This window comes from Saccopteryx leptura, chromosome 1, assembly GCF_036850995.1.
Source record: "Saccopteryx leptura isolate mSacLep1 chromosome 1, mSacLep1_pri_phased_curated, whole genome shotgun sequence".
NCBI lineage: Eukaryota > Metazoa > Chordata > Mammalia > Chiroptera > Emballonuridae > Saccopteryx > Saccopteryx leptura.
In genome coordinates, this window is record NC_089503.1 from 255,176,755 (window position 1) to 255,201,480 (window position 24,726).

At 45.3% G+C, this 24,726-nt stretch overlaps 1 protein-coding gene across 2 annotated transcripts in view; it reads right to left on the reverse strand.

Annotated features, from left to right (window-relative positions):
- Positions 1-610: 610 nt before the first annotated feature.
- The window catches only part of ZNF333 (zinc finger protein 333), a 31,409-nt gene continuing 7,293 nt past the window's right edge, over positions 611-24,726 (reverse strand). For both annotated transcript variants that reach the window (XM_066347068.1, XM_066347057.1), the window contains 7 exons: positions 21,777-21,893; positions 20,280-20,367; positions 16,276-16,361; positions 15,589-15,715; positions 15,094-15,267; positions 5,509-5,585; positions 611-4,785 (listed from right to left, as the gene is read on the reverse strand). In XM_066347068.1, coding sequence (XP_066203165.1) covers positions 3,688-4,785; positions 5,509-5,585; positions 15,094-15,267; positions 15,589-15,715; positions 16,276-16,361; positions 20,280-20,367; positions 21,777-21,893 — 1,767 coding nt within the window. In that variant the 3' untranslated portion in view covers positions 611-3,687. The remainder of the gene's footprint in view (positions 4,786-5,508; positions 5,586-15,093; positions 15,268-15,588; positions 15,716-16,275; positions 16,362-20,279; positions 20,368-21,776; positions 21,894-24,726) is intronic.

Genomic DNA, 24,726 nt, shown 5'->3' on the forward strand with positions numbered 1-24,726 from the left:
TGCCTGGGGCCAGATGGCCTAAGGTGGCTTCACTCACATGTCTGATGGCTGACCATCAGCAAGGTTCCCCTCTCCACTTGGCCTCTCATCTATGAGGCTGACCCAGGCTTCTACACACTTTGCTCTCAAGTCTTAACCACAGCTAAAGGAGGGCAAAGCCCAATGTATGTTTTTCAAGCCTCTGCTTCCATCATGTTTGATAAGTTTCCCTTTGCCAAAAAAAATATCATGTGATCAAGTTTATCTTCAAAGGGTAGAGAAATAAACTCTACCTCCTGTTAGGAGCAGAAAAGTCACATGGAAAGGATACGAGAAATTGTGGCAACCATCTACCACATCATTCCTCTCACACACACACACAAATGTGAATTAGATCACAAGAAACAACTTACCCACTAATACAGCTAAAATTAAAGTGACTGTATAGCATGTATTTCAAGGATGCATAGCAAATGAAACTTTCATTCATTGCTGACAGAAGTATAAATTGTTTCAACCACCTTGAAACACCATTTGGCAGTATCTACTGAAGCTCAAGACATGCCAGTTCCAGCTCTACATCTACACCCAAGAGGATGAGAACATAGGACCACAACGAGAACTGCACAGGAACAGTCACAGAAGCTTTATTCGTAACAGCAAAACATAGAAAGAACCCAAATGTCCATAAACAGAGTCGAATCTAAAAATTCTGGTACATTCAGAGGACTTGTTATAATGTGACAAAGATACATTTCATGGACACTATGTTTAAAAACCAGATAGAAAACGGTGTACTGTGTAATTTCATTTCTGTGAGCAGGAAAAATAAATCTACAGTGATGGAAATCAGAAGATTGGTTACTTCTGGAGATGAGGCTACTGCTCAAGGGACCTTGTGAGTAATAAAACATTTTATATCTTGAGGTGGGTGGTATAAAATATATATATAATTCACCAAAGTGTGGACTAAAATTTATGAACTATTATATGTTATACCTCCTCATTTTAAAACACAAATACAGAATTCTGTGATAATAGGAAAAAATGAATAGTCCCCTGGGGAAAGCACTGCTGGTGAGAGCATGGACCCTGGAGCCAGACTGTCACTTATGACTTGCATAACCTTAGTTAATTTGCCTCAGTTTCCTCATCTGTGAACTGAAGATAATAAAAGAACCTCCCTCAAAGTGTCATTGTGAGGACTAAATAACTTAACAGTTGTAAAACTTACAGAAATACTATCAATTAATATTAAACTCTAAATAATTATTTGCTATTATGATGATGGTTGAATATTCATCACTAGGGAGAGAGATGGTCATTTTATAGCAAACAACTTGCTGGAAACATAAAATATCAAAATTATTCATTTAATATCATTCCTTCAAAATATATGTTAGGCCCTGGCCAGTGGCTCAGTGGATAGAGCATAAGCCCAGCGTGCAGACATCCCGGGTTCAATTACCAGTCAGAACACAAAAGAGAAGTGACCATCTGCTTCTCTCTCCCTCCCCCTCCCCCTTCCCTCACTCTTCCAGTCCCACAGCCAGTTGCTTGATTGTTTCAAGCGTGGCCCCAAGCACTGAGGATAGCTTGGTTGGTCTGAGCCCCAGCTTCAGGTGCTAAAAAATAGCTTGGTACTCAAGTACCAGCCCTAGACAGGGTTGCTGGGTGGATCCTGATCAGGGTGCATGTGGGAGTCTGCCTCACTATCTCCCCTCCTCTCATCTAAAAAAATATATAAAAATAGAATAAATAAAATAATCAAAATATATAAATTTAAAAGGACAGAATTAGATTAATTCAGCAATCTATAATCATGGTGGGAAAGCTAAACATAGCTCTTCCTATAAATGATAAATCAGACTCCTAAACTGAATGTTTGCATCCCCCAAAATTCCTATGTTGAAGCCTACCCCAATGTGATGGTATCTAAATGTGAGGCCTTTGGGAGGTGATTAGGTTATGGGGGTGGGCCACTCATGATGGGATTAGTGCTCTTATAAAAGAGACCCCAGAGAGCTCCCTTACTCCCTCTGGCATATGAGGACACAGAGAGAAGTTGGCCATCTGTGAACCAGGAAGCATGTCCTCACCAGATATCAAATCTGCCAACACCTTGATCTTGGACTCCCAGGCTCCAGAACTGTGAGAAATAAATCTGCGTTGTTTATAAGCTACCCAATCTATGGTATTTTTGTTATATCAGCCTAAGATGACTAAGAGAGACACCAATACTTATAAATGTGCAACAAATTTTGAAACACAAATAGTATATGCTATCTAGTAGACGTGTAGAATACATTGATTTTAACCACTCATGAAGCACTTACAAAAATTTACCATATACTAAGTGCATCAGTTATAAACTGTATTCTACTCTAATAGGCCCATCCCTGCCTTCCCCTCTCCACTTCCCTCCTCAAAAGAGCCAATGTCATTTACCAGTAAGAAGTGCATCTTTTTAATCTAATAAGATGTTCAGAAATAAACAGTCCAGGGTTGGTGCAGACACACAAAGATACAAACTGAGGAACCAGAATGGTTGTGTCTCTCTCTAGCCTGTGACTTTCATGCTCATGGTCACAGTATAGCTCCTCTAGCACTGGACATCGTGTCTGCTTGTACAAAAGGCAAGTAGAGGGATCTGGCTAAAAGAAACCACTCCTTTCTAACAGGGGTCACACCCAAATATTTCTCATTCTGACCAGAACTGGGGAAGGTGGCCTTCCCTAACTGCAAGAAGGAAGGGGAGATGGAGGTTTTTTAAATAGTGCATATTCCCAATCTAAACAACAACAACAAACACCTAGGTTCTATTGTAAAGAAGAAGGAGCAGTTTGGGTAGGTAACTAGTAGGATGTGCCATACTAGACCATCCTACACCTAAGATTCAGTAAGAGACTTAAGATTCAGTAGACAAAGACCACATACTCAGCTCACAATATAATTAAATTAGAAACCAGCAACAAAAAAGCAACTGAAAAACAGCCTGATATATAGAGAAACTTTCCAGGTTAACAGAAATGCTCTATATCTTGAATGGGGTGTTTGTTAGATGTAAGTATCCATCTGTCAAACTCATCCAACTCATAAGATTTATGTATTCCACCATAATTATACCTCTATAAAATTATAACCATGTACAGTTATTTTAAAATCTAATCCACTTAAGTCATGTATCAATGATTTAACAATAGGAACTAAGACAATATTTAAAATCAAAAATGAAATTAGACAGGCCTTGGCCAGTTGGCTCAGTGGTAGAGCATCAGCCTGGCATGTGGAAGTCCCAAGTTCAATTCCCAGCCAAGGCACACAGAAGAAGCACCCATCTGCTTCTCCACCCTTTCCCCTCTCTTTTCTATCTCTCTCTTCCCTACCCATAGCCAAGGCTCCATTGGAGCAAAGTTGGTCCAGGCACTGAGTATGGTTCCATGGCCTCCGCCTCAGGCGCTGGAATAGCTGATTGCAGTGAAGCAACGCCCCAGATGGGCCAAGCATCGCCCACTGGTGGGCATGTTGGGTGGATCCTGGTTGGGCACATGCAGGAGTCTGTCTCACTGCCTCCCCCCATCCCACCACTTCTCACTTCAGAAAAATACAAAAAAAAATTTAATTAGACATCAAAACATGGGATATAGCTAAACCACTACTATGAGAGATGATTATAGACCCAATGTTTATTTTTTTACAAATTGGAAGTTACTCAACAAGGGATTCACCAAATGAATGAGACACTGATAGAGGCAGGCTGCCATGCCTAACGTTTTCTCTCCTGGCGTGAATCCTTTTATGTACGGTAAGTGAAGAGCTGTGCCTGAAGGCTTTCTCACACTGATTACATTCGTAGGGTTTCCCTGCAGTGTGGGTTCTCACATGCACAATAAGGTGTGAAGACTGACCAAAGGCTCGTCCACATTCCTGACACGCATAGGGCTTCTTGCCAGTGTGGGTCCTGGTGTGTTTCCTGAGGGATGAGGGCTCACTAAAGGCTCGTCCACATTCCTGGCATGTGTAGGGCTTCTCTCCAGTGTGGGTTCGCATGTGACTCTTGAGGGTTGAGAGACGACTCAACACCTGACCACAAGTAGTACACTCATAAAGTTTCTCCCCTGTGTGGATCCTCTTGTGGACGTTTAGATGGGTGCTTGTCCGGAAGGGCTTCCCACATTGGTTACATTCATATGGTTTCTCTCTGGTGTGAGTTCGCAGATGAGTCTTCAGCGACGAATGCTCCCTGAAGGCTTTCCCACACTGGCTGCACTCAAAGGGCTTCTCTCCAGTGTGAGTTCTCACATGGCTCCTCAGAGAGGATGGCTGATTAAAAGCTTTCCCACAGTCCTTACATTCATAGGGCTTCTCGCCCGTGTGGGTTCTCTGGTGCAAAATCAGGTTAAAGTTCCTTGTGAAGGTTTTCCCACACTGACTACACTCAAAGGGTTTCTCTCCTGTGTGAGTTCTCATGTGGCGCCGCAGATTCGAGGAGTACTTGAAGGAGTGCCTACATTCTTGACATTGAAAGCACTTCTCTGATGTATGGGTCTTCTCGTGCCTGATGAGGTCAGAGCTATATCTGAAGGCTTTTTCACATTTGTTACATGCATAGGTTTTATCTCCACTATAGATCTTCTCACGCACTATTAGGTGAGTGGTCTGAAAGAAGGATTTCCCACTCTCTTGGCATTCATATGGGTTGCCTCCAGCATGAATTCTCTCATATTGAAAAAGGTGTTTGATGCTGTTAAAGGGTTTCCCGAGTTCGTTATATTTGGAGAATTGTTCTCCAGGCAGAGGTTGCTCCTGCCAAGTGAGAAAAATGTAAAGACCAAAAACTTCATTACAATCATTGACACCCATCCTCAATGAACTGTGTGTAGACAAGATATTTCTTTAGCTGAAGCTGACCATTTTTGAGTCCCTGTACTATTTCTACTCTAAGTTCTGTCAAGTAGATGTGATGCCACAAAGAGCTATCATTTCCATGACTCTCATGGGGCTTCTTAGACATAGACTTTTTCTGAATTGTTTAAGGCAGGGGTCTCAAACTCAACTCAGCATGTGGGCCGCAGAGCAAGATCACAGCTGTTCGGCGGGCCGCACTAGGTCTACAAAAGGCAACTGTTACGCAACACTTTTCAGTGTCACAAAACGACCAGAAACTGTAGTTCGTGGATTAGTCTGCGGGCTGCACAAAATTGTTCGGCGGGCTGCATGCGGCCCGCGGGCTGCGAGTTTGAGACCCCTGGTTTAAGGTGACACTAAGTTTTAAATGCACTATGTCTGTGTCTCATCTATGAACATGGGTAGCTTTGGGAACTCTGTGCAGATGCATCTTCATCTACGTTTCAAGTTTTCTCCCTTCACTGACTCTCTCCCAGGAAAGTGCTTTCTCCTGGCTGAGCATTTCACCCTAAATAGCCTCTCTCTATTCTCTCTCTAGCCTCTTGTGCTGTTTTTCTAATGAACAGTAGCCCCAGACTTCCCATATTACAGAGGACCATGAATAATCTCTGTGCACCTTACCTTTTTTCTGCCAATGGATGGACTCTCCACAAAGATATCTTGGTTAAGAATTGACTCCTGGGGTTGAAGTTGAAGTTCTGAAATAAATTAAGGGCAGGGAGTGAGGAATTAAGTATTCAGAGAAGGAAACTATAGAATAAAGGTGACGAAAAAAGTAAGCTAGGCATGTGTATATTGTCTTTTTAAAATACTAATCTTAGACAGATGTAAAGATGGCAGCAGAGTAGGGAGATGCACAGACTGCCAGCTCACACCACCAAACTGGATTACAAATTAATTTAGAAAAAATCATCGAGAAAAACCAACTTTGATCTAAAAGAACAGGTCTCAAAAACCAAGGAGCAAAGAAGAATCCACACCAATCCTGGTAGGGAGTGCAGGGGCATGGTAGGGGCTCCCCTGCTCCCAAGAATGAGGGGAGGCTGAGGCTGAGAGTCCAGAAGGGCTCCCATTACAAGGAGAAGGACCCTGAGAGACGGGGGCCCTCAGTCTCAGAACTGGAGACCCAGCCTCATAATCCAGGGACTGGAGGAGACAGACAGAAAGCATTGAGTGGGCAGAAGAGCAAAACTTCTGTATGTGGAAAGCAGTGGGGGTGCCTTAAAGGGACAGAACAGAAAATATCGCTCACAGCCACTTGCCTGGGGCTCCAGGGGCAGGGAGGGCTGAGAACTGGCTTGTCTTCCACAAGGAAAGTGGGGAGAGCGAGACAGAAGGTGACGGGGAGAGGAATGACTGGGCTGACCTGAGAAGCTGACTCATTCTCCAGTGCAGAGGCAGCCATAACTGAGGGAGGGGTTGATCACTCCACATAGCACAAGCCTAAAGTGGTTCTGGGTGTCCCACCTCCAAAAAGCTCTCTAGCTCCAATCAGCGCAAAAGACCCAGCCAAAAGCAGGAAGGGGGAGGGGCAGTAACTCAGGTCTCCAGGGAGATCTGAGCTACACCATTCCTTCTGAGACCCTGCTCTGCCCCAAGAGAGCAGCTGGCAGAACAGCCTTCAGATTCTTAGAGGTCACACCACTGCATTCCTGGATACAGTTTCAAATAAGCCCCCTGCTGAGATCAGTAAACAAGCTCCCTGCAGAATTAAGTAAATAGAAAACAGACAAATCAAGACTTTACAGCTGCTCTACTAGTTAAAAAGACCACACTCCAACAGCCTGCAAAATCAAGACTTTAAAGACGCTCTATTAATTAAGGAGACCACAAGTTGAACAAGCTGGCAAGCCACAAACAGAAACAATGGGTAGACAGAGGAACTTAAGTCATATGAATCACAAGAAAACCCGAAGAAAAAGATCTGGATGAAATGGAAGTAATCAAATTACCAGATGCAGATTATAAAATAATAATTGTTAGGATGCTTAAGGATCTCAAAGCTACAATGGATGAACTTAATGAAAACATAAATAAAGAAATTGTAAACATCAAAAAAGACATGGAAATCATAAAAAAGAACCAGACAGAAATGACAAACACAATATCAGAAATGAAGACTACACTAGAAGGAATTAAAAGCAGGCTGGATGAAGCAGAGGATTGAATCAGTGACTTAGAGGACAAGATAAGCAAAAGAATGGAAGCAGAACAGCAAAAAGAAAGAGACTCAAAAAGTTTGAGGTAACGCTAAGACAGCTCTGTGACAACATGAAGAGAAACAATATCCACATAATAGGGGTTCCTGAAGGAGAAGAGAAAAAACAAGGAATACAGAACCTGATCAAAAAATTATAGCTGAAAATTTCCCTAAATTGATGCAGGAAACAGTCACACAGGTTCAAGAAGAAGAGAGAATCCCATTAAAAAAGAACCCAAAGAGACCCACACCAAGACATATCATAATCAAAATACCAAAGCTAAGAGATAAAAAAAGAATACTAAATGCTGCAAGAGAAAAACAGTCAATCACCTACAAAGGAACCCCCATAACGATGACATTTGACTACTCATCAGAAACACTTGAGGCCAGAAGGGAATGTTAAGAAATATTAAAAGTAATGCAGAACAAGAACCTACAACCAAGACTTCTTTATCCAGCAAGGCTATCATTTAAAATTGAAGGAGAGCCTGACCAGGCAGTGGCTCAGTGGATAGAGCATTGGACTGGGATGCCAAGGATCCAGGTTCGAGACCCCGAGGTGCTATAGTGGTTTAAGGTGGCAGTGGATGAACGCGGGTTCATCTGGTTTGAGCAAAGCTCACTAGCTTGGACCCAACGTCACTGGCTTGAGCAAGGGGTTACTCGGTCTGCTGAAGGCCCGTGGTCAAGGCACATATGAGAAGGCAATTAATGAACAACTAAGGTGTCGCAGTGCGCAACGAAAAACTGATGATTGATGCTGCTCATCTCTCTGTTCCTGTCTGTCTGTTTCTCTCTGTCTCTGTAAATAAATAAATAAATAAATAAATAAATAAATAAATAAAATTGAAGAAGAAATAAAACAAAAACTTCCCAGACAAAAATAAATAAATCGAGGAATTCATCACAACCAAACCAAACCAATGCTGCAAGAAATGTTAAGGGGCCTGCTGTAGACAGAACAAAGCAGGGGGAAAAAAATCTAGTAAAAGAAGAATGTAGATTTAAAGAAAAAATATGGCAATAAAAAACTATATATCAATAATAACCTTAAATGTAAATGGATTAAATGCTCCAATCAAAAGACATAGGGTAGCCCGACCTGTGGTGGCGCAGTGGATAAAGCGTCGACCTGAAAATGCTGAAGTCGTCGGTTCGAAACCCTGGGCTTGCCTGGTCAAGGCACATATGGGAGTTGATGCTTCCAGCTCCTCCCCCCTTCTCTCTCTCTCGCTCCCTCTCTCTCTCCTCTCTAAAAATTAGTAAATAAAAAAAAAAAATTAAAAAAAAAAGTAGAAAAAAAAATTTAAAAAAAAGAAAATAAAAAAAAAAAAAAAAGACATAGGGTAGCTGCGTGGATAAGAAAACAGTACCCGTACATATGCTGTCTACAAGAGACCCACCTCAAAACAAAAGATACACACAGACTGAAAGTGAAAGGATGGAAAAGAAATATTTCATGGAAATGGAAATGAAAAAAAAAAAAGGCGGAGTAGCAATACTTATATCTGACAAAATAGACTTTAAAACAAAGACTACAGTACGGGATAAAGAAAGTCACTACAGCCTGACCTGTGGTGGCGCAGAGGATAAAGCGTCGACCTGGAAATGATGAGGTCACCAGTTCAAAACCCTGGGCTTGCCTGGTCAAGGCACATATGGGAGTTGATGCTTCCAGCTCCTCCCCCCTGTCTCTCTCTCCTCTCTGTCTCTCTCCCTCTCTCTCTCTCCTCTCTAAAATGAATAAATAAATAAATAAAAATTAAAAAAAAAAAGAAAGTCACTACATAATGATAAAGGGAGCAATCCAACAGGAAGAGATAACCATTATAAATATATATACACCTAATATAGGAGCACCTAAATATATAAAGCAGACTTAGATGGACATAAAGGGCAATATCAACAGCAATACTTTAATAGTAGAAGATTTCAATAACCCACTAACATCACTGGATAGATCATCAAGAAATAAAATTAACAAAGAAACAGCAGAATTAAGGGACACAGTAGATCAACTGGATTTAATAGATATCCTCAGAACCTTTCACCCTAAAGCAGCACAATATACATTCTTTTCAAGTGTTCATGGTACATTCTCTAGGACAGACCACATATTAGGTCATAAAACAAGTCTCAACAAATTTGAGAAGATTGAAATCATATCAAGCATCTTCTCTGACCACAACGGGATGAAACTAGAAATCAACTACAATAGAAAAACTGGAAAACATTCAAACAATTGGAAACTAAACAGCACGTTATTAAATAATGAATGGGTCAACAAGGAAGAAATCAAAAATTTCCTTGAAACAAATGAAAATGAGCATACAACTCCAAATCCATGAGACACAGCAAAAGCAGTCTTAAGAAGGAAGTTCATAGCATTACAAGCATACCTTAAGAAGCTAGAAAAGGCTCAAATAAACAACTTAACCCTGCAATGAAAAGAACTAGAAAAAGAACAGCAAGTAAAGTCCAGAGGAAGTAGAAGGAAGAAAATAATAAAGATCAGAGTGGAAATAAATTACATAAAGACTAAAAAAAAAATACAGAGGATCAATGAAACCAAGAGCTGGTTCTTTCAAAACAAGATCGATGAACCCTTAGCCAGACTCACCAAGAAAAAAAGAGAGAGGACTCAAATAAACAAAACTAGAAATAAAAAATGGAGAAGTAACAACTGACACAGCAAAAATGCAAAGGATTATTAGAAAATACTATGAAGAGCCTGACTAGGCAGTGGCGCAGTGGATAGAGCGTCAGACTGGGATGGGGCGGACCCGGGTTCGAGACCCCGAAGTCACTAGCTTGAGCGCAGGCTCATCTGGTTTGAGCAAAAGTTCACCAGCTTGGACCCAAGGTCGCTGGCTCAAGCAAGGGGTTACTCAGTCTGCTATAGCCCCATGGTCAAGGCACATATGAGAAAGCAATCAATGAACAACTAAGGTGTTGCAACAAAAAACAAATGATTGATGCTTCTCATCTCTCCGTTCCTGTCTGTCTGTCCCTATCTATCCCTCTCTCTGACTCTCTCTCTGTCTCTGTAAAATAACAAACAAACAAACAAAAAACTCCCAATGAACAAAAGCCCTGGGCCTGATGGCTTCACAGGCAAATTCTACCAAACATTCAAAGAAGAATTAACTCCTATCCGTCTCAAGCTATTTCAAAAAATTCAAGAAGAGGGAAAACTTCCAAGCTCCTTCTATGAGGCGAGCATAATTCTGATTCAAAAACCAGGCAAAGACAACACAAAGAAAGAAAATTATAGGCCAATATCCCTGATGAATTTAGATGCTAAAATTCTCAACAAAATATTAGCAAACCAGATCCAGCAATACATGATAAAAATCATACATCATGATCAAGTGGGATTTATCCTGGGGAGGCAAGGCTAGTACAATATTCGCAAATCAACCAACGTGATTAATCACATAAACAAAAGGAAGGAGAAAAACCACATGATAATATCAATAGATGCAGAAAAAGGATCTGATAAAATCCAGCACCCATTCATGATCAAAACTCTCAGCAAAGTAGGAATACAGGGAACATACCTCAACATGATAAAGGCCATCTATGACAAACCCACAGCCAACATCATACTCAATGGGAAAAAGTTAAAAGCAATCCCCTTAAGATCAGGAACAAGGCAGGGGTGCCTCCTTTTACCACTCTTATTCAACATAGATCTGGAAGTCCTAGCCACAGCAATCAGACAAGAAGAAGAAATAAAAGGCATCCAAACTGGAAAAGAAGAAGTAAAACTATCATTATTTGCTGATCATATGATACTGTACATAGAAAACTCTAAAGTCTCAGTCAAAAAACTACTGGACCTGATAAATGAATTCAGCAAGGTAGCAGGATATAAAATTAATATTCAGAAATCAGAGGCATTTTTATACACCAACAATGATCTATCTGAAAGAGAAATTAAGAAAACAATCCCCTTCACTATTGCAACCAAAAAATAAAGTACCTAGAAATAAATTTAACCAAGGAGGTTAAAGATTTGTACTCGGAAAATTATAAAACATTGGTAAAAGAAATCAAGGAAGATATAAACAAGTGGAAGCATATACCGTGCTCATGGTTAGAAAGTATAAACATCATTAAAATGTCTATATTACCCAAAGCAATTTATAAATTTATTGCAATGCCTATTAAAATACCAATGACATACTTCAAAGATATAGAACACATATTCCAAAAATTCATATGGAACCAAAAAGAACACAAATAGCCTAAGCAATCTTGATAAAGAAGAATAAAGTGGGAGATATCACACTTCCTGGTATCAAGTTATACTACAAGGCCATTGTACTCAAAATAGCTTGGTATTGGCAAAAGAACAGGCATATTGATCAATGGAACAGAACAGAGAACCCAGAAATAAACCCACACCTTTATAAAAATTGATATTTGACAAAAGTGGTAATAGCATAGCATAGAATAAAGACAGCCTCTTTAACAAATGGTATTGGGAAAATTGAACAGCTACCTGAAAAAAAATGAAACTAGACCACCAACTTACACCATTCACAAAAATAAACTCAAAATGGATAAAAGATTTATATGTAAGTCATGAAACCATAAGCATCTTAGAGGAAAGCATAGGCAAGCTCTCCGACATCACTCGCAATATATTTGCTGATTTATCTCCACGGGAAAGGGAAATAAAGGACAGGATGAATAAATGGGACTATATCAAACTAAAAAGCTTTTGTACAGCTAAAGACAATATGAACAGAATAAAAAGGCAAACCACACAATGGGAGATCATATTTGACAATACATTTGATAAGGGGTTAATAACCAAAATTTATAAAGAACTTATAAAACTCAACACCAGGAAGATAAACCATCCAATCAAAAAATGGTCAAAAGAGGCCCTGGCCGGTTGGCTCAGCGGTAGAGCGTCGGCCTGGCGTGTGGGGGACCCAGGTTCAATTCCCGGCCAGGGCACATAGGAGAAGCGCCCATTTGCTTCTCCACCCCCCCCCCCTCCTTCCTCTCTGTCTCTCTCTTCCCCTCCCGCAGCCGAGGCTCCATTGGAGCAAAGATGGCCCGGGCACTGGGGATGGCTCCTTGGCCTCTGCCCCAGGCGCTAGAGTGGCTCTGGTCACGGCAGAGCGACGTCCCGGAGGGGCAGAGCATCGCCCCCTGGTGGGCAGAGCATCGCCCCTGCTGGGCGTGCCGGGTGGATCCCGGTCGGGTGCATGCGGGAGTCTGTCTGACTGTCTCTCCCCGTTTCCAGCTTCAGAAAAAAAAAAATGGTCAAAAGAAATGAATAGACACTTCTCCAAAGAGGACATATAGATGGACAACAGGCAGATGAAAAATGCTCAACATCACTAATCATTAGAGAAATACAAATTAAAACCACAATGAGGTATCACCTCATACCAGTCAGAATGGCGTTCATCAACAAAACAATACAGAATAAGTGCTGGCGAGGATGTGGAGAAAAGGGAACCCTCCTGCACTGCCGGTGGGAATGCAGACTGGTGCAGCCACTATGGAAAACAGTATGGAGATTCCTCAAAAAATTAAAAATTGAACTGCCTTTTGACCCAGCCATCCCACTTTTAGGAATACAGTGGTACCTTGAGGTGCGAGTTTAATTCGTTCTGTAACCGAGCTCGTAAGTCAGTCAACTCATATATCAAACAAATTTCTCCCATTTAAAATAACTGAAATAGATTTAATCCATTCCAGTCCCCTGTGAAACATCCCCAAACCATCCTAAATTATGAAAAAAGAAATGTTTTTAATTAAGAAACATACATGTATACTTTACCAATGCATAACAAAATATATGAAATAAAAGAAAAAAGTGTTATTTAGTACTGTATTCTTACCTTAGAGACAGACGAGTGCAGCTAACAGAGGTGAATGGCAGAGGAGGAGGGAGGGAGGAAGGGATGCAGGCACTGTAGACACATAAACTAAAACTGCACTTTCTCAACACTAAATGTAAACTAAAACTGCATTTTCTTTACTTTAAACAGAACTAAAACTGCACTTTCTTTACTTAAAATGAAACCACAAAAACTGCGGCAGCTTCCCGAATCACGATTCACATCTTGGAATTTTGCTCGGATCTCGACAAAAATATGGACTGAGTTACAGCTCGTATCTTAAAAAAAAAAAAAAAAAAAAAAAAAAAAAAAAAAAAAAAAAAAAAAAAAAAAAAAAATTGTATGTTGGTCTGCTCGTATCTCAAGGTACCACTGTATATCCCAACAACACCACATCAATGATTCAAAAGGAGAAATGCTACGCCATGTTTCTGGCAGCATTGTTTACAATAGCCAAGATCTGGAAACAGCCCAAGTGCCCGTCAGTGGACAAGTGGATTAAAAAGCTGTGGTACATATACACAATGGAATACTATGGGGCCGTGAAAAAGAAGGAAATCTTACTTTTTGCGACAACATGGATGGACCTGGAAACTATTATGCTAAGTGGAATAAGCCAGGCAGAGAAAGAAAAATATCATATCACCTCACTCATTTAAGGAATCCAATGAACAATATGAACTGAGGAATGGAATAGAGACAGAGGCGGGATCAAAGGGTCCAGAGGGAAAGTGGACAGAGGGAAAGGGGAGGATGAGATGAGAGCAGAAAAGAAAATCCTGGGGGGAAGGAGAGAGGGTGCTGCGGGGAGAGGGGCAAAGGAGATGTGGTGGGGAACATGGGGAGGAAGAGATGTATTCGAGGGGACACTAGAATCTATGTAAACACAATAAATTAAAATAAAATAAAATTTTAAAAAATTAAATACTAATCTTAAATGTGGGAATAAATGGTGAAAAGGAGGAATGTATCAGAGAGTAAAGGAAAACTTTAAGGAATCTGGCTATGTGAGGAGTCATGTAATCACAGAAGCAAAGGATAGAAATAGTAGATAATTTACTAAGAAAGAATTCTATGAAGATTGGGATTGATGTTGACAGAAAGTATTAACAACCTACAGTGGAGCCTGACCAGGCGGTGGCACAGTGGATAAAGTATCAGACTGGGACGCAGAGGACCCAGGTTCAAAACCCCAAGGTTGCTGGCTTGAGCGAGGGCTCATCCAGCTTGAGTGCAGGCTCACCAGCTTGAGCGTGGGGTCACTGGCTTGAGCATGAGATCATAGACATGACCCCATGATCACTGGCTTAAGCCCAAAGGTTGCTGTCTTGAAGCCCAAAGTCATTGGCTTGAGCAAAGAGTGACTCGCTCTACTGTAGCCCCCCAGTCAAGGCATATATGAAAAAGAAGTCAATGAACAACTAAAGGAACTGCAATAAAGAATTGATGCTTCTCATCTCTCTCCATTCCTGCCTGTCTGTCCCTATCTGTCCCTTTCTCTAACTCTGTCTCTGTCACACACACACACACACACACACACACACACACACCCCTACAGTGGAGAGGAACTGGATGAAATATACATATGGAAATGCTAAATGTGAACCAAAAATAGGATAGTTCTATAAACCAGAGTAAAGTATTAGAGTTATAAAAAAGGGAGGGCCTGGCTGGTTGCTCAGTGGATAGAGCGTCAGCCCGGCATATGAATGTCCCGCTTAGAGTCCCAGTCAAAGCACAAAAGAGAAGCGACCATCTGCTTCTCTTCCCCACCTCTCCCCTTTTCTCTCTCTTCCTCCTCCCACAGCCAGTGGCTCGGTTGGTCTGAGCACATCAGCCTCAGGTGCTAAAAAAACTCAGTTGATTCGAGCACCAGCCCTAAACAGGGGTTGCCAGGTAGATCACAGTCAGCGCGCATGCAGGAGTCTGACTCACTATTTCCCCTCCTCTCACTTAAAAAAAAAAAAAAAAAAAAAAGGAAAAGGGAAAGAGGAAAAGGGTGAAACTCACTAAGGGAGTTCAACCAACAGCCCTCTCCATCAAAGGCACTGAAAGTGTTTCTCTTATTGACACTTTCCAAATCTAACATTCATCTTACCGATCAGAGCTGGTGCTCCCAACTGACCTGGTGCTCACCTGTTCGGGCTCCTGGGAAGATCCCTCTCTCAGTGGTCCACAGCTCTTCTCTTTGCTCCAAACAGGAAAAGGTACTGAGTTTGCATAGTTGATCTCCAGTTTGTGGGGAAAGACGCAGTGTGGGAAGTCTGTGCCTGCCACCCTGGGGCAGATGTTCTGAAGTCCTGAGCAGTGCTGGGGAGGGGAGTGGGGAAGTGAGCATGCCTAATCTCTGATGGGCATTGCAGAGCTCTTTCACCAAGGAACAAGTTACTTCACTGGGCTCCTGAGGACACTGGAACATTCTGGTCCCCAAAACCTAGGGCCTAGCTCAGGGTGTATTCAAGCTCAGAAACGGAAGCTAGACTTTCATTTCCACAGGGAAGGCACTAGACTATGAACACCGTGATGGCAGTACTTGTCTGTCGCTTCACCTCTCCGTTTCCACACCGGCACAGTCTGGGAACCTGCACTTGCTGCACGTGTGTATGGGTGAAGCAGTGAGCCTGGCCTTACCTACAGAGGCCAGGTTCCTGTAGTTCTCCAGCATCACGTCTTTGTACAGGTTTCTCTGGGCCGAGTCCAGAAACATCCATTCTTCTGGGGTGAAGAGCACAGTCACATCTGCAAAGGTGACTGGATCCTAAAATGCACACCCATCCAGGCTCAATTTTAGGCCTCCTCTGCCAATACTCAACAGGATGGGGGGGGGGGGGGTTGAAAGCCTGGAGAATGGAGACTCTGTGCAAAAGATTTTCAGATGGGGTTCTGAGGCACCTCTGAATCTGGCCTCTGGCTTAGGCCGCAAAATGAGAACTAGCGTCAAAGAACCTCAACTTCATAACAGGACTTAGCTATTGACAATTAGCCAGGAAGCCCTTGCAGTTTTATCCCCTCCAGCCCCGATCCAGCAGACCTAAGTACATTGCAGACAGAAGAGAAACATCTGCTCCAGAAGAGCATGCAGGTGAGAGATGAGGACAGGCAGTCTTGTTTCCCTCCTGATGCTCAGCAGAATATGGCCCTCACCAGCCTGGGAAGGTCTGGCTGGGGAAGGGGATCGCTGCCTACACGGCCCTCCAGCCACTGCAAGAGGCCCAGTGCCTGGGTGCCTGGAGAGCAGCTCTACAGGGTCGAGAAGTTCCAGGCCATGGGGAGGGGACAAGAGGGAAAAGCAAGAAAACAGCAGGATTCCTTACTCACCTGCACACACGTGGACAGCGCACTGGGGGCCACAGCTTCCTCCCCTACGCTCTCCTGCAGCCACACGGCGTCCTGAGCAGGCAGAGCTAGAGAATAGGACAGCCATGAGACCCAGGAAGCACACTCACAGGACCAAAGGCTGCCCACCCTCACTGTGAGTGACCACATGTGTACACACACATATGCACACACTCACAGGGATACACATGGTGCCCCACTCCCAGCCTCCTTCTCAATCTCTTGTAGAAGCCCCTCTTCCATCTCACCCCTGGTAACATTGCCATGTCAGACCTTCCTCTTCTCAGCTCCCTCAATACTCTCTGCCCCAGCTGGCAACCTGGCCCTCTGGGCATCAAATCCAACTCTACTTGACAAAGCCCAAGTCCCCAGGCCGACTCACATCTAAACTTCAGACCCAGACATCCAACCATTGGCTCCCATCTCTCCACTCACCTATCTGGGGGACAAGAACAGACTATCCAGAGCTAGAGGGACAGGCTGTCACCTCGGTAGCTAGACAACAGAGCCTCAAGCACACAGGACTACCATCAGGCATAGATCTCACCCTGCTTGGTTTTGAACTTGCTGGGGACCCATGACCACTTTCTTCTCTCCCATTAGGAGGGGATAAAACTGCAAGGCTTCCTGCCCTTGGCCTATCCCACCACTGTATTCTGGAAGCAGAGCTCTCCTGTTCTGGTTTCACAGGTTCCCAGATGGAGAGAAAATCTGCCCCCAGGTGGGCCACAGCCTGAATCTCACCCATACCTGGCTTGGATGATCTACATCAGTGGTAGTCAACCTGGTCCCTACCGCCCACTAGTGGGTGTTCCAGCTTTCAAGGTGGGTGGTAGCGGAGCAACCAAAGTATAAATAAAAAGATAGATTTAACTATAGTAAGTTGTTTCATAAAGATTTATTCTGCCAAACTTAGCGAAAATCTGACATAAAGTACTTGGTAAGTACAATAATTATTATTATATGCTTTAACTTGCTGTAACTCTGCTTTATAAGTTTTATAAAGTAAAGTCACTTCCCTACTTTATAAATCACCATTACTGTGGAACTGGTGGGCAGTTAGAAAATTTTACTGCTAACAGAGATACAAAAGTGGGCAGTAGGTATAAAAAGGTTGACTACCCCTGATCTACATGATGAAATTTGGGACTTTTTCAGTTGAGATTTAGATGAAATTTAAACTTAGAGCTGATGCTGAAATGGGTAAAAATTTTGGGAATGTTGGGATCAAGTGAATGTATTTTGCATGTAGGGAGGACATAAATTTGCGGGGCCCAGAAGGCAGACTGTTATGGGTTGGAGTGTGTTACCCAATAAAAGAGGAAGTTCTAACTCCTGGCATCTCAAAATGTGACTTTGTTTGAAAACAGGGTTTTACAGATACAATTAGTTAAGATGAAGTTACAGTGGAGTAGAGTGGGCCTTTATCCAATAACTGGTATCCTTGTAGGAGCAAAGAGACACAGAAACAGGGACACATAAGGGGAGAAGACCTTGTGACAAAGCAGGCAGAGACTGGACTGGTATATCTCCAAACCAAGGAACACCAAGGATGCCACCAACCACCAAGAGCCAAGCTGGAGGCCAGGTAGAATCCTCCCCTCCAGATTTCACAGGACGTGTGACCCTGCTAACACCTGATTCCAGACTCCTGTGCCCTTAGAATGATGAGATACACGTATTTATTGTTTCTTTTTTTTTTTTTTTTTTCTTTCTGAAGCTGGAAACAGGGAGAGACAGTCAGACAAACTCCCGCATGCACCCGACCGGGATCCACCCGGCACGCCCACCAAGGGGCGTCGCTCTGCCCACCAGGGGGCGATGCTCTGCCCCTCTGGGGCGTCACTCTGTTGCGACCAGAGCCACTCTAGCGCCTGGGGCAGAGGCCAAGGAGACATCCCCAGCGCCCGGGCCATCTTTGCTCCAATGGAGCCTTGGCTGCGGGAGGGGAAGAGAGAGACAGAGAGGAAGGAGAGGGGGAGGGGTGGAGAAGCAGATGGGAGCTTCTCCTGTGTGCCCTGGCCGGGAATCGAACCTGGGACTCCTGCACGCCAGGCCGACGCTCTACCACTGAGCCAACCAGCCAGGGCCACGTATCTATTGTTTCATTGCCCCCCGCACACACCCAAAAAACATGTGTTCCCCACCTTCTTCTCAAAGCCTGTTCTTCTCTCAGTGTTCCTAATCTGAGTGACACCCAGCAAGTGACACCCCTGAGGGATGAGAAATTTCACCCCCTCCGACACTCTACAGACCCCAGCAATGAATCCCAAAAATAAAATAAATCAGGAGTGACATCTCTACATAAAGCACCCACCTCTCCCCAACCCCACCCACCCCCTTTCCTTTCCTCCTAACTCTGTCCTGACCATGGCTAATGCTACATCACACCTTTCCCCCCCCCCCCGGATCTACTTAAATGTCACTCCCTCATGACCTAGGTGTCAGAACCCTGTTCCCTGCACTGTGCTTGGCACGTAATTGCTCTGGATCATCTGGTAAATGCATGTACACATGACTCACCAACTGTCTCAACTTCACCTTCTACATTTCTTAGAAAGAATGTGTCATGCTTATGCACCATGCAGATAAGAGTTAACACAGCAAGCTTGACTGAGCTCCTTAGCAAGGCCTGATGACAAGGCTGGACCTTGGCTGGGGTCTGGAAACTTGGATTTCGAGAGGGTCCTCACCACCCAAACTGATAAGAGGAACTCAGTCTGCTCACACTGTGCAGTGTGGTTTGTGCTTCTCTTCTAGGAGTCTGGAATGTAGGTATGTTCTGGAAAGAGGGTGCCTACATGCCCAGCCCCGGGTGAAAACCATGGACGTGAAGTCCCTAATGAGCCACCTACGCAGACAACACTTCCCACATGTTGCACCAGCTGGTTGAGAATTAATGCATCTCGTGTGATTCTGTTGGGAGAGGAGTCTGGAAGGTCGTTCGTTCCCTCTGAACTTCACCTCATGTGCCCTTTCCCTGCCTGATTTTGCTTTGTACCCTTTCCCTGTAATAAACCATAGCCCCACGCGCGTCTGTATGCTGCACCCTATGAGGTCTCCTAGCAAGTCACCAAACCCATGCATGGCCTTAGGGACCCCACCATACTGACTCCACACCTTCCCCAAGTCTAGGCCACCACAATTCCATTCCTAACTGTCTTCCTCCATCACTCACATCCTCCCTGAAGCCACCACCCATCCAGGTGCTGAAGGGTTCTGTTAGAACCACAGGTACATGGTACCACACACCTATAAATGTGCCCCTCATCCTCATAACCTAGGACACGAGCCAGGGTTCTTTCCCCACACTTCTAGGCCCTGGAGGATCTGAAGCCACTCACTCTCCAGGCAGCTCACACTACTCTACCCACCTTCCTCTGCCCCATTCCCACAGCCTTCCGCGGGACCCTGGGCAAACCAGGCTCTCTCTCTCCCCACGGGCTTTAAAGAAGCTGTTCCTAGGCCTAACATCCTCTCTCCAAACCTTCTCCAAAATGCACAACATCTGGCCAAGCTAACTGATACAGTAATTATGATCTAATCCAATGCTTGTAATTAAAGTTAAGATGTTATTTGTCCTCCAGAATTTTTTCTCCTACTTCTAAGTAAATGTACCTTTTAGCTCCATTTCTTAAAAGTTCAGTTAAAACATATGCCATGTATAGTAAATTCAATTGTAATCTTCAGCATCCTCATAATTGTGGGGTGAAGAATTTATTCTCTCCCAAAGAGAGGTCTGGCCTTTTGCCACAGTTGAGTGGAGCCAGCTTTTTTTTAACAGAATGATCTGAAACCAAAAAAAAAAGAATCTGAGGATTGTGAAAGTGCCTTTGCCCTTGAACACACAAATGACAGAGGCCTTTATGTAGCCTCTCCTGGTGGCGCAGGGCAAGCCTGTGGTCAGAGGAAATGAAGGCTGGAGATGCAAGTCCCCACAGAACAGCCAGGCCCTCCAACCATGATTCCACCCAGTACTCACTCACCAGAAACCCTGGCCACCCAGGGGTCAAGGATGTCCACTGCAGCCTCCAGTGTGGCCACCCTCTGAATCCGCACAGCCGCCTTCAGCCCCTGGACAGTGTGACAGAAACAGATTAGAGTCACAGGTTGGTTGATGGGATCTGCTCACACCTGCTCACTCTGACTGAATTTGCATGACTGGTCCCGATTCGGGGCATACACTGATAAAAGGACATGCCTGGATTACCTGCACAGATTCACCCAATTCTTCAAGACAAGGCTAATCACTGATAGAACTACACCTCCAAGAACAGAGAGCAGGGGCCCAGTGAGGGAGGCCACCCCCAGCAGTCTCCAGCCATGGAGGAAACACCAGATCAAAGTGGGCAGCAGGTGCCAGCAGGTGGAGGGGGAGAGGGAGGGGGTGGAGGTGGGCCAGTGCAAATGAGGGGAGTAAGGAAGCTCTTTCCAGAAGGAAGCCTGCTGTGGGAGAAAACATCTAAATGTGCCTTTACTGACAGCTGCCCCTTCGCTGCCCCTTCGGAAGTCCATCTGACCTGACCTGCACTTCTAAAGGGTGCCTCTGGCCTCCATGTCCAGTCGAAGCAGAAGCCTGTTAGGAGCAGTTCCGGAGGGGTTCAGAACCAACGGTGGTGATTCTGAGCAGGATGGTGGCAGTGGGAACAAGAGGAGCAGTCCGAGGTAGGTTACAATTTGGCAGAAAAGCTCACAGGACTTGGTGGTGAATGGGAAGTAAATGCAACAGGACCCTCAGGGCAGGCGATGGGCAGGGGCAGGTAGGAGGCTGCTTCTCCTTGGGCGAGGCGCACCTTAAAGTGTCCCTCTCTGACTCAGAAACATGGACAAGAGTATGGTGGTTACCGGGGGTGGGGGGGAGAGTGAGAAAAGGGAGGGGTGGGGGAGGGGAGGGGCACAAAGAAAACCAGATAGAAGGTGACAGAAGACAATCTGACTTTGGGTGATGAGTATTTTGACATAATCAAATGTCAAAATAACTTGGAGATGTTTTCTCTGAACATATGTACCCTGATTTATCAATGTCACCCCATTAAAATTTATATATATATATATATATATATATATTTTTTTTTTTTTTTTTTTTTTTTTTAAGTGTCCCTCTCTGATACACTCAAGTTCAGTCAGCAGCCTAGACACTCCTTGCCCAGCCCTCAGATCCTACAGGACCTACTCATTCCTACAGGTTTCCTGGCCAACGATGGCATGGGAGTGTGAGTAGAAAGACTGGAGGAAGAAAGGCTGAACCAAGAGAGGCAGGGCCCGGGCGCTAGCCCCTGACACCTTCAAGGTTTGCCTTCCATGCAGAAATGCTAGGGCCTGTTCAGTTCTTTTCAGGAGGTAAGCCTGAGCTGCCAGCACGTTCCCTGTTCCCAACGATGGGCCCTAGATGCCTCCCTCCCCTCCAGCCTCCTCGCTGACAGAAATCCTGACCCTAGGCCTTACTGGCTGAGGCTCCCACAGCAAACACCTCCCAAGCTTACTGTGTATCCAGAAGGCCAAGGCGACTCCCCGAGAACTGGGTGGTCATCTGAAGTTGAACGTGTCCCCCTTTCTCCCATCATGGGGTGGATCTGCATCCTCTGATCCAGCCCCAGTCCCTAAAAAAAGGCATGGAAAATGCTGAGCAGGACAGAGGAACCACTGAAGTTGTTCCCGGCCTCAGAGACCCTCAGTTTAGGAGCAGTGAAGTCAGAAGTTGGAGCACATGAGTCTGGCAGCTTCAGACCTGGTGACTCTTTCACTCCACTGAGGGTGCCAGCCACCACCGAGGGTCTCTGAGGGCAGATTACAACAGACCTGGCCTCTTTCTGGTTCTGGGGTCCCTGGATGGAGGTTAGGCCATGAGCCTTCACAGGCACTACAAGATGTCTGACCACAGAAAGGCTGGAAGCCCTCTGTGTTTTCTTAGATTCTGTATGTATTTATCTATTTGGCGTCCATCAATCACAGGCCCAAACCTGTGTAAACCAGTTGTTTACATTGCCCTGCTACCCAGAACCACCTCCTTACCAACCTCACACACAAGCCAAACCTCCCCCGTCCTAAATCACCCAGGCCAGGGACCAGACGACTAGGGATAGTCCCTGTGCCCAGGGTCCCCCAGAATTATTCAAACTCACCAATCCTGCTTATCCTGCCCTGTGCAACCCCAATAAAGACTCTGACCTAACTCTTCCCTCATGACTGTCTGCCTCCTGACAACCCCTAATGTTGTCCCTGTGTGACCACATGTGGCATGGTAAGCCCGCTTCTCTAACAAAATGCAAGTCAGAAAAAAATCTGTGGCCTTGGCCTCTCCGTGTCATCTCTCAGTCACCATGGGTATATTTTGAGACAAATATTTTCACTGATTTAATTTTGGCACAGATCGCTCTTCTTGAAAAAAGGTTTTTAGGAGTTTAAGCCTATTCGTTCAGCACACACTGACTGAGCACTGCTAGTGCAGACAGCGTGGATGCAGCAGCGTGAGGGGCCCCCTCCAGGAGCTGAGCCAGCAGAGCGGAGCGGCAGGGCAGGAAGGCTGAGCCTGGAGGCGGCCCTGGCTCTGTGTTCTGCACTGCTCTTCAGGAGCACTCCCCAGTCCCTCTGCCTGCCCCTCCACTGCCCTTGTTGGCCATGACGGGGTGGCTACAGGGTCTTGGACAGTCCCTGGCCACCAACACCTACTCCCACATGACAGGGAGGCCTCAGAACTGCCATAAGGGCCTCAGTGATTGACACAAGGCTCTGTGACCCAGGAATGGCCTGGAAGGTCTAGCTGAAGAGTGGCGGGTTGTGTGACCACAGGCAGTATATCCTGGTGGCTAAGATGGTGGTCTCAGGAGTTAGGCCTGGATTCAACGCCCAGCTCCAAATCCAGCTTGACCAGTTATGGGCTATGTGCCTGCAGGAATTAACTGCACAATTTCTCTGCACACGTGTCTAGAAGTGGGTCTCCTCTGCCCACAAAGAACAATTCTGTGGCTGCCTGTTTCCTGGGGGCTCAGATGCAGCAGGAGAGGCCCCTCCTCTCCCACACTCGGTGCTCACTCCTGAGCCGAATGTGGGTCTGTGGAAGGTGCTGGAGCCCCATGCTGAGAGAAAAGAGCCACAGAAACCTAAGAGGACCTGTTCATCATGGCATCCTCCTGCCCTCCTTCCCTCCCTCTCTCCCATGGTCCATCTGCTGATCAAGACATGGGGCCTATGGGGGCCTGGGGATGCCTTCAGCAGCCCCCGTCTGTTCATTCCTTCATTCAACAAATATCAGTTGAGGACTCTGTGACAGAGAATGCTCTGCAATGGGTGACTGCACCAGCCTGTCAGATGACGCCACTGTGACCCAGCAGCTCCAACACATGAGATCTCAAGTTCTCAAAAACCACACATCCTTTCCCGAGCAGCAAGTGGAAGACATCCTCTACCTGAACAAGAGTGTAAGCCAAGGATGATACGAACCTAGGTGGGAGGAGGAGTCCCAGCTGCTCTGGGGTCGGTTGCAGGTTGTGTGGGTCGAGGGTTTTGGCCACCCTGTGGCCCATACCAGGCTGTGTGGGGTGAGGCTCCCCATGCTCAGGGCAAAGGAATAGGACAGAGGTTTCTACAATCTGTGCCATGCCACACCATCCACTGGGCCAGTACCTATTTTGCCCAGAGGTCAACAGCATCCATAACAGAGGGAAAGGCGTATGACTTGAGGGAACCCAGAGACCTCACTGGCTCTGGGACAAGCAGACCTAGTCCAGGAATGAAGATGGGCTCTATGTATCCCTCTACCCAAACCCTAATCCTCAAAATTCCCAAGAAACGGCCCTGGCCAGTTGGCTCAGTGGTAGAACGTCAGCCTGGCATGCGGAAGTCCTGGGTTCGATTCCCGGCCAGGGCACACAGGAGAAGCGCCCATCTGCTTCTCCACCTCTCCCCTTCTCCTTCCTCTCTGTCTCTCTCTTCCCCTCCCACAGCTGAGGCTCCATTGGAGCAAAAGATGGCCCGGGCGCTGGGGATGGCTCCTTGACCTCTGCCCCAGGCGCTAGAGTGACTCTGGTCGCAACAGAGCAACGCTCCAGATGGGCAGAGCGTCGCCCCCTGGTGGGCGTGCCGGGTGGATCCCAGTCGGGCGCATGCGGGAGTCTGTTTGACTGCCTCCCCGTTTCCAGCTTCAGAAAAATACAAAAAAAAAAAAAAATTCCCAAGAAAGGGAACCGAAACTTTGGATGCTCCTGCAGTTTGGGGGGAACTCAAAGCCAAAGTGGGGATAGAGGGCTCTGTGGGTGTCTTCTCGTGCACTGTGACGGATAAGTGGGTTCTGAAGGTTCTTTCCCACTTCGAAAAGGCTTCTGGGACCTCAGCTTGTCTCCTAAGCAGGGAGAGATCCTTGACACCTTTCCCACATCCTTCAGAAACAGTGTGGCCCTCTCTCCTTTGGGTTCTCTTGTTCACATCCAGGTACGG